Genomic DNA, 14,257 nt, shown 5'->3' on the forward strand with positions numbered 1-14,257 from the left:
GTGTCACAGCGCCCCCAGAGGCTGGTGTAGGAACTACACAGTCCTGCAGACGCTTCAGCCATGAATGATTCAGACGTAGAAGCAGCACCGTCCTGGATGAGGCTGGAGCAGAAGCAGCCTGTCCAGAGTCACTCCAGCCAGAGAGAATCTACCTCACTCCCAGCTGCTTCTCCACGTCTCCACTCCCGTGTCCCCCATCAGCAGTGAGCTGCAGCTCCTGCTTTGAACATGTCTCCATAGCCTGTCCCCGTCTCCAGAGGACGCCGCGGCCGGCCATCCAGGCTGTCTCCTCATTGGAGGCTTTACGAACGAAACAAACTATTTTGATTGAAAACATAATAAACTTTTCCAGTGTCAGAAGTGTCCCTGCTGATGGGAAGGGTCTCTCCAGTCCAGCACCGGGGCCAGAGCAGATCCAGTCCAGCACCGGGGCCAGAGCAGATCCAGTCCAGCACCGGGGCCAGAGCAGATCCAGTCCAGCACCGGGGCCAGAGCAGATCCAGTCCAGCACCGGGGCCAGAGAAGATCCAGTCCAGCACCGGGGCCAGAGCAGATCCAGTCCAGCACCGGGGCCAGAGCAGATCCAGTCCAGCACCGGGGCCAGAGCAGATCCAGTCCAGCACCGGGGCCAGAGAAGATCCAGTCCAGCACCGGGGCCAGAGCAGATCCAGTCCAGCACCGGGGCCAGAGCAGATCCAGTCCAGCACCGGGGCCAGAGCAGATCCAGTCCAGCACCGGGGCCAGAGCAGATCCAGTCCAGCACCGGGGCCAGAGAAGATCCAGTCCAGCACCGGGGCCAGAGCAGATCCAGTCCAGCACCGGGGCCAGAGCAGATCCAGTCCAGCACCGGGGCCAGAGCAGATCCAGTCCAGCACCGGGGCCAGAGCAGATCCAGTCCAGCACCGGGGCCAGAGCAGATCCAGTCCAGCACCGGGGCCAGAGAAGATCCAGTCCAGCACCGGGGCCAGAGAAGATCCAGTCCAGCACCGGGGCCAGAGCAGATCCAGTCCAGCACCGGGGCCAGAGCAGATCCGCCTCAGCTTCTCGGAGTGTCCTGTTTCATCCTGAGCCGTCCGGCTGCTGCTGCTTCAGGACGTTAGAATGATTCACGGAGACGATGAGTCGGCGTTCTCACGGTTTATTGGTGTTCATAATGTGCACAGTTACAGGTGTCCGACAGCTGTGGACGTTCTGGTTCTCTGGAGAACACGGAGAACCCTGCTCTGGACTGATCTGAGCCACGCTAACAGTAATCCACAAGTATTTACTTTACTTCAGTAATCCATGGCAATGTGTGCCACTTCAGCACATGTAATCAGTAATCTGTACAGGAGTACATTTCAGAAGTCACCCTCCCAACACGGGAGGTCACGGAGGTCAGAGTGGTCCGTGACGCTGAGAGGTCAGAGGTATAGCAGGTCAGTGAGCTGTGAGGTCAGAGGTCAGCTCACCTGGAACCCGTCTGTCCAGCAGAGACTCAGGTGACGACTGTACAGGCTGCCTCTGGCAGCAAGGCCCCGGGGGCCGCTGGGGGGGGCATGAGGGGGCATGGGGGGGCAGCGGGGGGGCATGGGGGGGCAGAAGACGACAGAACAAAGAACAAAAATTAAAATGATGAACGGAAAACAACAGAAAAAACAGAAGCAACTGATAGAATCAAAGGAGAGAAATGAAGGATGGAAAGAAGAGTGGAGCTGACCCCAGACCAGCTGACTGACCCCAGACCAGCTGACTGACCAGAGACCAGCTGACCAGAGACCAGCTGACCCCAGACCAGCTGACCCCAGACCAGCTGACTGACCAGAGACCAGCTGATCTGAGACCAGCTGACCAGAGACCAGCTGATCTGAGACCAGAGACCAGCTGACCTGAGACCAGCTGACTGACCAGAGACCAGCTGATCTGAGACCAGCTGACCTGAGACCAGCTGACTGACCAGAGACCAGCTGATCTGAGACCAGCTGACCAGAGACCAGCTGATCTGAGACCAGCTGACCAGAGACCAGCTGACCCGAGACCAGCTGACTGACCAGAGACCAGCTGATCTGAGACCAGCTGATCTGAGACCAGCTGATCTGAGACCAGAGACCAGCTGATCTGAGACCAGCTGACTGACCAGAGACCAGCTGATCTGAGACCAGCTGACCCGAGACCAGCTGACTGACCAGAGACCAGCTGATCTGAGACCAGAGACCAGCTGACCTGAGACCAGCTGACTGACCAGAGACCAGCTGACCTGAGACCAGCTGATCTGAGACCAGCTGATCTGAGACCAGCTGATCTGAGACCAGCTGACTGACCAGAGACCAGCTGATCTGAGACCAGCTGACTGACCCCAGACCAGCTGATCTGAGACCAGAGACCAGCTGACTGCAGAAAGAGCCTGACAAACACTGAGGTTCCCACATGTTCCACCCGGTCCCCCACCTGGTCCTCCACCCGGCCCCTGCTGGTGGCTCCGCCCCCTCCCGTGTGGCGGGAGAGCAGCGGGCTCCTGATTGGTCAGCGTGCGGTGTGGGCGTGTCGGTGTTAGTGGGACAGAAGCAGTCTCTCAGCAGGGGGTGGCAGAACGTTTAATGGTTCTAGAAAAGGCAGTTAGAAGAGCAGCGTTCTCCTGCAGAACCAGGAGCTACAGCCGGGTCTCCACACGGCGGCGGTCAGTGGAAGCCCAGCTCTGATCTAGTGAGGGAGCTACCAGGAGACGAGACGAGACGGCGGGGGACAGGGACAGAAGACAGAGACATGCTTTAGAAAGCTGGCCGTTAGTGACTGCTACACACACACACACACACACACACACACACACACACACTCACACTCACACACTCACACACTCACACACTCACACACTCACACACTCACACACTCATGCACACACACATTCACACACACAGGGTAACACTGCTCTCTCTCCCCTCTTGTCTCACATTTGAGCCGTGGCTCCAGGCCCCGCCCCCTCGGCCTCAGGTGAGCCGTGGCTCCAGGCCCCGCCCCCTCGGCCTCAGGTGAGCCGTGGCTCCAGGCCCCGCCCCCTCGGCCTCAGGTGAGCCGTGGATCCCGGCCCCGCCCCCTCGGCCTCAGGTGAGCCGTGGCTCCAGGCTCCGCCCCCTCGGCCTCAGGTGAGCCGTGGCTCCAGGCCCCGCCCCCTCGGCCTCAGGTGAGCCGTGGCTCCAGGCCCCGCCCCCTCGGCCTCAGGTGAGCCGTGGCTCCAGGCCCCGCCCCCTCTCACCTGGTGCGTCTTGCTCTGCAGTGCTGGATCAGAGGCGACTGAGGGCTCTGGTCCCTGCTGCTGCCGGCTGAGGAGGTGGGCGTGGCCCGCGGCGCCGTCCTGCTGGGGGAGCAGTGGGAGGATCCCGGCCGCCGGGGGGAGGGAGGAGGAGCGAAGGGCCAGGGGAGGGCCCTCTGCTCCCGGCAGAACGCTGGGGGGGACAGACGGGGTGAGAAGGCTGCAGGTGATGGAGCCGACGGTGCTCCTCCAGGGCGGAGCCTGGTTGCCATGGCAGCAGCCTCTCTCTCTCTCTCACCTTCTCTCTCCATCAGTGAGTAGGGCTTGATCTCTCCGTCCGGCTTTTTTTGGGGGAACCTTTCTCAGCTGGGCCGCTGCAAAAACCCACAGGAAGACAGGTCAGTCCAGACCAGGAGATCTCAGTCCTGAACTGGAACCAGTCAGGACCCGCTCGGTGGATCTGAGGCTCAGGTCAGAGGGACTGGAGGCCTCGGTCTGGACAGGGTCTGCCAGGACTTCAGTGGGGGGGGGGGGGGGGGGGGGGGGGGGGGGGGACGTGCTTCTGAATCCTGCAGCCGTGGCAGCAGGACTGAGAGGGGGGTGGAGGACTGGGTGGAGGACTGGGGGGAGGACTGGGGGGAGGACGGCATTCGGACTGGGTGGAGGAACCTTCAGGCTGGTTCCTGTCTCCATGGCAACGGCCTCTCCTCAGTCCTCATTAGATGGAACCCTGTCTATCTGAGACGGTTTGAGCTGAGCTGAACCTTCTGTTGGACTGATGGACGGACTGTGGACAGACTGTGGACGGACTGTGGACGGACTGTGGACGGACTGTGGACGGACTGTGGACGGACTGTGGACTGGTTAGAGTCCAGACCGGCGCCTGGAGGCCGTCAGCTCCTCCGTCAGTCTGAGAGCCGGGACTGGAAACAGGACGTGCAACATGTGAGGAAAGGCAAAGCAGGGCACTTCCTGTGTGAGGACAGCAGGACATACAGGGACGGACAGGACGCTGGGTCAAAGAGAAGAGTCTTACAAAAAGCCGTACGTCCTCTGGTCCGTCAGAGGACAGCGGGGCGGGCCTGGGGAGTGTCGGAACAACAGAGCTGAATAAAGCCGCGGTCCAGCGTCCCTCTGATGAGGGGACACGTCGCTACACACAAAGCTCAGGACGGACAGACGGCGGTCCTTTCAGACAGCAGCGACGGGACAGATCCAGAACGAGGACAGAGACTCACCTGTCCTGCTGAGGAAGAAGCCGTCAAACACCACGAAGTTATTGACCTGCAGAGACACACAGCATGAGACCACAGAACGTCTGGGACGCCACGTCCACTGGAGTCCCGCCGGTCTGGTCCAGCATGAGACTCCTGCATTCCTGATGGACACTGTGAGGACAGTCGGTCCCAGCCAGCGGCTTCTAGCTGAGACATTTCTAAAAACAGCCACAACAAAGGAAGAGTCTAAAAATATCCCAGGAAGAATAAAAGACGTCTTTCTGCTGAAGTCCCCAGGCTGACAGACGCCAGGGCTGTCAAACATACGGCCCGTGGACCGGAACAGGTCCACCAAGCTGACAGAGAGAGGACGTTGTAAGGTGTCTGGGTGTACCTGAGGGACGCTGTCCGTGAGACAGAAATGCTTCTCAAGGAAGGACAGGAACTTGGGCGAGGGCCGGTCGTACGCCATCTGGACCGGCTGCAGGTTCTTATGCTGGGGGACACAGAGAGGGGGACGGTGAGAGACAGAGAGCGGAGCCAGAACTCTGGACCACGTCTGGACCAGGCTGAGGACCCTGCTGTCCCAACGTGGCGTTTGTTACGGACGATCTCGGACAAGCTCAGAGGTCCACTACATCACACACACAGGACAGCTGGACAGACAGGACAGCGAGGACAGGACTTTAGAGATGCTTCACCTGTAGGACGAACTGGAACAGCTCCAGGCCGTAGCCGTGCCGCTGCAGGTTCTCCGCTACGTAGAAGTCCAAGACGCAGAGCGGCTCGGCCTCCACGTGCACGCCGTGCCGGTCCTGCGGACGCAAACGGGACACCTGAGCCGGTCCAAACGGGACACCTGAGCCGGTCCAAACGGGACACCTGAGCCGGTCCAAACGGGCAGCGTCCGGCCACGGCAGCACCGGGCGGGTCCAGGACAGACTTCAGGGACTCACCAGCAGGAACAGCTTCTTGTAGCCCACCTTCAGGAAGCCCACGATCACCCCCCGTCCTCTGGGAGCGGGACAGACCAAGAGACAGCAGACGGCAGGACAGGTCAACAGACGGCAGGACGGACCGCCAGACGGCAGCGGTACGCGTGCGAGCGGCAGACGGGGACTCGTACCCGCCGCTCTCGGCGTCCTTCAGCAGGAAGACCTGGTGTCTCTGCGCCTGCAGCTTGGAGGCGCTGGTGATGGGGGCGGCCAGCTGCTGCGCCTGAGGACACAACCGCGTCAGACACGCACGCCTCACACCACGCCGTCCTCATCCGTCCTCCGAGACGCCATCCACACCACCCAATCCCACGCTGGACTGGTCTGCTTTTGGCCCACGAGCCGTATGTTTCACACCGACTCACCTTTGCTGAGGCTTTCCCAAGTTCATCGATGACAGTGGCGATGTGGGCCTGCAGGTCCGGCCTGGAAGGACAGACAGCATAGAGACAGTACCGGTCCCTGGACACTGCAGCTCACAGCTGGACAGGGGAGGGGACGCCTCACACCTGGACGGGTGAGGGGACGCCTCACACCTGGACGGGGGAGGGGACGCCTCACACCTGGACGGGTGAGGGGACGCCTCACACCTGGACGGGTGAGGGGACGCCTCACACCTGGACGGGGGAGGGGACGCCTCACACCTGGACGGGGGAGGGGATGGCTTCCTGTGACGGACCACTGACCTGTCCAGGTGAGCCTGACTTCATGCACAGATCTGGATCACATTCAACTGAAAGGTTAATGGGCTCTAACTGTGGGGTAAAACAGCTCTATCTGTGGGGTAAAACAGCTCTAACTGTGGGGTAAAACAGCTCTATCTGTGGGGTAAAACAGCTCTAACTGTGGGGTAAAACAGCTCTAACTGTGGGGTAAAACAGCTCTATCTGTGGGGTAAAACAGCTCTAACTGTGGGGTAAAACAGCTCTAACTGTGGGGTAAAACAGCTCTATCTGTGGGGTAGAACAGCTCTATCTGTGGGGTAGAACAGCTCTAACTGCGGGGTAAAACAGCTCTATCTGTGGGGTAGAACAGCTCTAACTGCGGGGTAAAACAGCTCTATCTGTGGGGTAGAACAGCTCTAACTGCGGGGTAAAACAGCTCTATCTGTGGGGTAGAACAGCTCTAACTGCGGGGTAAAACAGCTCTAACTGTGGGGTAGAACAGCTCTAACTGCGGGGTAAAACAGCTCTATCTGTGGGGTAGAACAGCTCTAACTGTGGGGTAGAACAGCTCTATCTGTGGGGTAAAACAGCTCTAACTGTGGGGTAAAACAGCTCTATCTGTGGGGTAAAACAGCTCTAACTGTGGGGTAGAACAGCTCTATCTGTGGGGTAAAACAGCTCTAACTGTGGGGTAAAACAGCTCTATCTGTGGGGTAAAACAGCTCTAACTGTGGGGTAGAACAGCTCTATCTGTGGGGTAAAACAGCTCTAACTGTGGGGTAGAACAGCTCTATCTGTGGGGTAAAACAGCTCTAACTGTGGGGTAGAACAGCTCTATCTGTGGGGTAAAACAGCTCTATCTGTGGGGTAAAACAGCTCTAACTGTGGGGTAAAACAGCTCTATCTGTGGGGTAGAACAGCTCTATCTGTGGGGTAAAACAGCTCTAACTGTGGGGTAGAACAGCTCTATCTGTGGGGTAAAACAGCTCTAACTGTGGGGTAAAACAGCTCTATCTGTGGGGTAAAACAGCTCTATCTGTGGGGTAGAACAGCTCTATCTGTGGGGTAAAACAGCTCTAACTGTGGGGTAGAACAGCTCTATCTGTGGGGTAAAACAGCTCTATCTGTGGGGTAAAACAGCTCTAACTGTGGGGTAGAACAGCTCTAACTGTGGGGTAAAACAGCTCTAACTGTGGGGTAGAACAGCTCTAACTGTGGGGTAGAACAGCTCTAACTGTGGGGTAAAACAGCTCTATCTGTGGGGTAAACAGCTCTAACTGTGGGGTAGAACAGCTCTATCTGTGGGGTAAAACAGCTCTAACTGTGGGGTAGAACAGCTCTAACTGTGGGGTAGAACAGCTCTAACTGTGGGGTAAAACAGCTCTAACTGTGGGGTAGAACAGCTCTAACTGTGGGGTAGAACAGCTCTATCTGTGGGGTAAAACAGCTCTATCTGTGGGGTAAAACAGCTCTAACTGTGGGGTAGAACAGCTCTATCTGTGGGGTAAAACAGCTCTAACTGTGGGGTAGAACAGCTCTAACTGTGGGGTAGAACAGCTCTAACTGTGGGGTAGAACAGCTCTAACTGTGGGGTAGAACAGCTCTATCTGTGGGGTAAAACAGCTCTAACTGTGGGGTAGAACAGCTCTAACTGTGGGGTAAAACAGCTCTATCTGTGGGGTAGAACAGCTCTATCTGTGGGGTAAAACAGCTCTAACTGTGGGGTAAAACAGCTCTATCTGTGGGGTAGAACAGCTCTAACTGTGGGGTAAAACAGCTCTATCTGTGGGGTAAAACAGCTCTAACTGTGGGGTAAAACAGCTCTAACTGTGGGGTAACAGGCAGTAACAATAAGCTGAAGCTAACACTCACCTCCCTGCTGACCTGCGGCCTGCTACCAGAGTGTGATCCAGAACCGAGACCCGGTCCGGGAACAGGATGTGGATGTCGAAGGGGAAGTCCATGATCCAGAACCTGAACCAGAACCAGAACCGGAACCGGGGAGCTGCTAGCCGCTAGCTTAGCTAGCTTCACTCAGCTCGCTGCAGTTTCTAGAAGCGCGCGCGAACGTGTGTGTACAGCAGCCTGGAGACAGCACACGCACACGCCTTCAAACACGGAGCGTGCGTGTGTGTGTGCGTGTGACAGAGACACAGAGACAGAGGGTGTGTGTGTGTGTGTGTGTGTGTGTGTGTTATCATCCATGGAGTCACGGCTGCTCCATTGTGTCCACACCGGCTCAGCGTGTGTGTGTAAAAGCCTGACACACACCGTAATGTGTGTAATAGTCTCTCTCTCTCTCTCTCTCTCTCACTCACACACACACACACACACACACACACACACACACACACACACACACACACACACACACACACACACACACACACACACACGCACGCTCTGCGCTCTTCCTCCAGGTTTTACGGTAATCACTGACGGGCGCAGGCTGGTTTGGAACCTGAGTGCCGCGGACCTGCAGCCGGCCGCTGCAGGCTCCGGTGAGGACAGCAGGGACAGCGGTCCTGTGGACCTTTGAGGCTGCAGTCAGGCTCCCTCCTGCAGGTCCTGGGCTGTGAAAGGGGAACCGTCCAGGACTAAATCCAGTTCTATGACAGACTGGCTCTGAGGCTGAAGAACTGCAGGAAGTGAAACCACCAGAGGCTCATGGGAGACTTCATGCGCTCATTAAAATAATTGTGATTTGATTTCCTGGTTTGAGACGTCCGTGATGCAGGCTGGTCGTTTCTCTCATGATGTAGACCGTGAAGAACCCAGGAGGAACCAGGACCAGCAGATCTGGTCTTGGTCTGCAGTCGTCCCCTCGGTCCAGCAGAGGGCAGCAGTGCAGCAGCAGAGTGAGGATGATGAACCAGCAGCTGGAGAACTCCAGACGTCCGGCCTGCTGTGACATGTCAGGAACCGGAGGCTGGTTCTCCTGAGGCCCTGTGCTCCAGGGGGTCCTCGGGAACCCTGGCGGTGGCGTTCTGCGGAGGAGGAGAGACCAGCGATCAGCTGCAAGGCATTATGGTCTATATTCTCCCAGTTCTCTCTCTTAGTGGACAGCCCCTGTCCTCCACTGTGGAGCCTGGTGTCTCTGACCTTTGACCTCTATGCTCCTGTGCTGTGGAGCCTGGTGTCTCTGACCTTTGACCTCCATGCTCCTGTGCTGTGGAGCCTGGTGTCTCTGACCTTTGACCTCCATGCTCCTGTGCTGTGGAGCCTGGTGTCTCTGACCTTTGACCTCCATGCTCCTGTGCTGTGGAGCCTGGTGTGTCTGACCTTTGACCTCATGCTCCTGTGCTGTGGAGCCTGGTGTGTCTGACCTTTGACCTCCATGCTCCTGTGCTGTGGAGCCTGCTCTGCTCTGGCCGGTCCAGCTGTACCGACGATGACAACAGCATCAAACATCCCAACCACAGCTTATCTAGCACACCACCCAACACACACCACAGGACGCACACACACTCCGTCCAGCCCTGACACCCACTCTGCTGTGTAGCGAACGTTGCCCCCTGCTGGTCAGAGTTAGCCACTGCAGCTGCATAATACACAATCTCTACACACAACACAGAAGCGTCCTGAAGGAGATGAAGATCGTGTCCAAAGACCGCCACCCTTACTATCGGTGTCCGTTAACGGCCACATGAACACGCAGGACACGTTGCTGCCCTACAGGAAGCTTCGGTCAGTGTCTACAGCCAGGCAGGCATCAGTGAAACAGCATCTCTTAAAAACACAGATCTCTTCACAGCACCGCACTGTGCTGAGGTGTGAGTGTGTGATGAAAAATCTGAAGTCGCTGGAGGAATGTACGGCGGGCGAGGAGTGCAAATCAACTCTGCAACACGAGAAACACTTTTACAGCTGGAGACAAACTGACATTCCAGAAAACATTTTTACAAATCAGAAACAAATGACAGCTCCATAAGACATTTACAGGTCCTGAGACAAGTTTACATTTTAGAAACTTACAAGAGACGAAACTCTGCTGCAGGTAAGTTTTCCAACCAGAAGGGGACGAACCGAACCGGAAGACACGTTCATGGAGACCCACGATGCACTGCAGGCAGGCGGCTTCTGCCCGCTTCGTGGAGAACATGTCAGCAGGTTACTGGGTTCTGTGTTTAATGTGGCCGGTGTCTGGAGGACCAGATGACCAGGGGACGGAGGACGGAGGGGGACGGAGGGGGACGGAGGGGGACAGAGGGGGACAGAGGGGGACAGAGGAGGGACGTCAGGGGACTGAGGGGGACAGAGGGGGACGGAGGGGGATGGAGGGGGACGGAGGGGGACAGAGGGGGATGGAGGGGGACGGAGGGGGACGTCAGGGGATGGAGGGGGACGGAGGGGGACAGAGGGGGACAGAGGGGGATGGAGGGGGACGGAGGGGGACGGAGGGGGATGGAGGGGGACGTCAGGGGATGGAGGGGGACAGAGGGGGACGGAGGGGGATGGAGGAGGTCTGCCAGGAGAACACAGCCCTCCATGGGACCGAGCTGCATGTGGATATGATGGACTTCAGCTGGTGCGGCTGTCTCCGACTGTCTCTGCCTGTGTCAGACTGTGTCCATCTGTCTCCGGCTGTGTCTGGCTGTCTCTGGCTGTGTCCGGCTGTGTCCGGCTGTCTCTGGCTGTGTCCGGCTGTGTCCGGCTGTCTCCGGCTGTCTCCGGCTGTCTCCGGCTGTGTCCGGCTGTTTGGATGCATTCTCTTGCAGAGTGCTGAGGCTGGCGTGTGGATCTCCAGAGTGACCCAGAGTGATCGCTCACTCCTCTCTGTCCTGAGTGTTAGACCTGTGTGTCACTCCCTGAGACTGAGGACTGCCTGAGGACGGGACCGTGGCTGCAGTCCAGTCGCCATGGAGACCACTGCTCCGGAGCGTCCGCCACATGTCTCATCCACACAGCCAGAGGACGGAGTCCTGCTGGTCCAGGTCCAGAAAGGGGGGCGTTCTTCATCAAGTCTTTACCTTTTATTCCATTAATCCACTCAAACGTGTAAGTTTCTGTCAGAGCCGGTTCTGGACGGAGCTGGTCCTGGACGGAGCTGGTCCTGGACGGAGCCAGTCCACGGAGCCGGTCCTGGACGGAGCCGGTCCTGGACGGAGCTGGTCCTGGACGGAGCCGGTCCTGGACGGAGCCGGTCCTGGACGGAGACATCCTGGACGGAGCCGGTTCTGGATGGAACCGGTCCACGAAGCCGTCCTCGACGGAACTGGTCCTGGACGGAGCCGGTCCTGGACGGAGCCGTCCTGGAAGGAGCCGGTTCTGGATGGAACCGGTCCAGGAAGCCGTCCTGGACGGAACTGGTCCTGGATGGAGCCGTCCTGGACGGAGTTGGTTCTGGACTGAGCCAGTCCACGGAGCCGGCCCACGGAGCTGTCCTGGACGGAGCCGGTTCTGGACGGAGCCGGTCCTGGACGGAGCCGTCCTGGACGGAGCCGGTCCTGGACGGAGCCGTCCTGGACAGAGCCGTCCTGGACGGAGCCGTCCTGGACGGAGCCGTCCTGGACGGAGCCGTCCTGGACGGAGCGACCTGCAGACCTGAGAGACGCCACATGGTTCAACAGGAGTCAGGAGCTCCAGTCTGCTGAGACACTGCTGTGGGGACAGTGTTGGACTGAGGAGGAGTCCCAGGACAGCGTCCTGTCCAGCAGAGTGTCCAGGGGGCTCTGCCGCCTGTCACACAGGGGACGTTCGGTGGTAGACCGTTCTCTGTTTCTCAGCTCATAATAACAGTTAATATCTTCTGTTAACAGGTTTGGTCCAGAGACTGGACTTCAAACCGGACTGGCTGAACTGGAGCCTGTCCTGACCAGAGCCCCCTGTGGGACGCAGACATGCAGGAGGACATCCTGTCCAGAAGGCAGAGGACTGGCAGTGTGCAGCTGAACGGTCAGCGGTGAGCGGAGGAGGCTTCAGGATTCTAAAGCGGGAAACATGGACAAACATGAAGCAAAGTAAGAAACGTCTTACATTTTTATGGACGAAGTCTTGAACTTCTAGTGATTCATGAACAGACCAGTTTGAGAATGAGGGACCGAACAGCCGAGGGGAAAACACACTCTTACTTTCACTTCTTGGAAAACGCTGGGCCCTGCAGCTTCAGGCTCGGCGGTGACAGCGGGGTCACCCACGTGGCCTTCAGCCCGCCAGGTCCTGGACTGTTCTGACGTCCACAGTCCATCTGACGTCCACAGTCCATCTGTGACTGAAACACACACGAGTCCCGGCGTGGTCGCGTCAATAAGCTGGAACATGTATTTACCGCTGGGACAGGAGAGTCATCCAGGAGCTCCATCCAGGAGGAGGAAGTGAAGCAGCCCTGCTGGAACATCAGAACCTCCTCCACAGACCGCCTCGCCGTCTGCTGCGAAGACGTTCAGATACACACGGTCAAGGTGTTCCAGCAACATGCAGACCTCCAGCCCCGCAGCCCGTCTCCCAGCAGGCCGAGCTCCGACCCTCCTTCTGTCTGCTGCTGCTCCTGGGGGGCTGAGGCCGGGTCCGAAGAGGCCAGCGATTGGTCCAGGACTGGGGTCAGCAGAGGGGGGTCAGCTGTAGCGCTGTGAGACACTGCAGGGCTGAAAGGTGGAGGTGAAGCTACAGCGTGAACACACACACACACACACACACACACACCGCTGCACTGCTGAGCAGGACCAGCTGCAGCAACCGGTTCAGGTAGAGCAGATACACACCAGTGAAGGGACAAGTGCTGTGTGGAGTGTGAAGGTTTCTTCTGTCGGGTCATGTGTGAGTCCGTCAGTGTTTGCTCTGCAGATTTTTAAAATCAAACTTACTAATGAATGAATTAAAACATGTATACAAGGCTTAAGACCTTTCTATTCAATAAAGCTTACAGTTAGGAGTCACGTCCTCTCTCTCTCTCTCTCTCTCTCTCTCTCTCTCTCTCTCTCTCTCTCTCTCTCTCTCTCTCTCTCTCTCTCCACTGTGGGAGACCAAAAGGTCAGAACACCAGAACCCTGGACCAAGAGGCGGTCTCTGAGGTGGACTAGAGCCGGTCTTGAGGGATCCAGACAGAACATCAATCAGCTGATCCACTGAGACAGCCTGGATCCAGTGGGTGGATTCTAACTGAGCATCAAACAGAACAGCTGCTCCACTGATTAATGGAGGAACCCGGACCCAGTGGGTGGAAGGTTTACTGAACCCGGGTTCTACCATGTGGAACCGGCTCCCAGTTCTGCTCCTTCTCTCCTTTCAATGTAATTTCACTGTATTGCTACATGTGACTGATGACTGTTCCTCCTGTAGCCTCTGGACCCTGAGTTTATATATGAACTGTATGTAGAGACAAGAACCTGTCTGTCCTGTCTCCTTCTCTCTCTGTCCCCTCACCCCAACCGGGACAGCAGGAAGACCACCTCTGAGCCTGGTTCTGCAGGGTTCTCCTCTGATCCTGGTTCTGCAGGGTCCTCCTCTGAGCCTGGTTCTGCAGGGTTCTTCTCTGAGCCTGGTTCTGCAGGGTTCTCCTCCTCTGAGCCTGGTTCTGCAGGGTTCTCCTCTGAGCCTGGTTCTGCAGGGTTCTCCTCTGAGCCTGGTTCTGCAGGGTTCTCCTCTGAGCCTGGTTCTGCAGGGTTCTCCTCTGAGCCTGGTTCTGCAGGGTTCTCCTCTGAGCCTGGTTCTGCAGGGTTCTCCTCTGAGCCTGGTTCTGCAGGGTTCTCCTCTGAGCCTGGTTCTGCAGGGTTCTCCTCCTCTGAGCCTGGTTCTGCAGGGTTCTTGCTCATGTGGATCTGTTGGGTTTCTCTGTAAGTCTCTAGAAACCACCATGTTGTAACTGGCCCTTCATAAATAAAGCTGAACTGAATTGAATTGAATATATACAGGATATACTTGAAGACATGGAGGAAAAGAAGCAGATGTTTCATGTTCCAGATGTTCAGCTGTCATTAAGCAGCCATCACGATAACACATCTTCCTGGATGCATTCCTTCTGCATTGCAGACCGAGACCCGTCCCTCTGGTCCATCCAAACGGCCGGTCTGTCAGGAGCTTCATCAGCAGAGTGAAACCTTGTCCTCTGGGACCGCGGGGGTCGGTCCCCTCCTCACAACACCAGCGTCAGCCGCACATCTGTCCAGCTGCTGCACCTCTGGAACATGATCACTACATTCTTTATGAGTGTCCTTC

General features: G+C 57.5%; 1 protein-coding gene across 1 annotated transcript; it reads right to left on the minus strand.

Annotated features, from left to right (window-relative positions):
* Nucleotides 1-2,250: 2,250 nt before the first annotated feature.
* atat1 (alpha tubulin acetyltransferase 1) lies at nucleotides 2,251-8,331 on the minus strand. Its single transcript, XM_030120017.1, is given in 11 exon segments — nucleotides 2,251-2,691; nucleotides 3,230-3,419; nucleotides 3,525-3,573; nucleotides 3,575-3,600; nucleotides 4,465-4,510; nucleotides 4,838-4,939; nucleotides 5,145-5,258; nucleotides 5,400-5,457; nucleotides 5,570-5,661; nucleotides 5,804-5,864; nucleotides 7,976-8,331. Coding segments are annotated over 11 exon segments (864 nt in total). The 5' UTR covers nucleotides 8,068-8,331; the 3' UTR covers nucleotides 2,251-2,657.
* Between the last annotated feature and the right edge of the window lie 5,926 nt (nucleotides 8,332-14,257).

The sequence above is a fragment of the Salarias fasciatus genome, chromosome 22, assembly GCF_902148845.1.
Source record: "Salarias fasciatus chromosome 22, fSalaFa1.1, whole genome shotgun sequence".
In the NCBI taxonomy this organism is placed as follows: Eukaryota; Metazoa; Chordata; class Actinopteri; order Blenniiformes; family Blenniidae; genus Salarias; species Salarias fasciatus.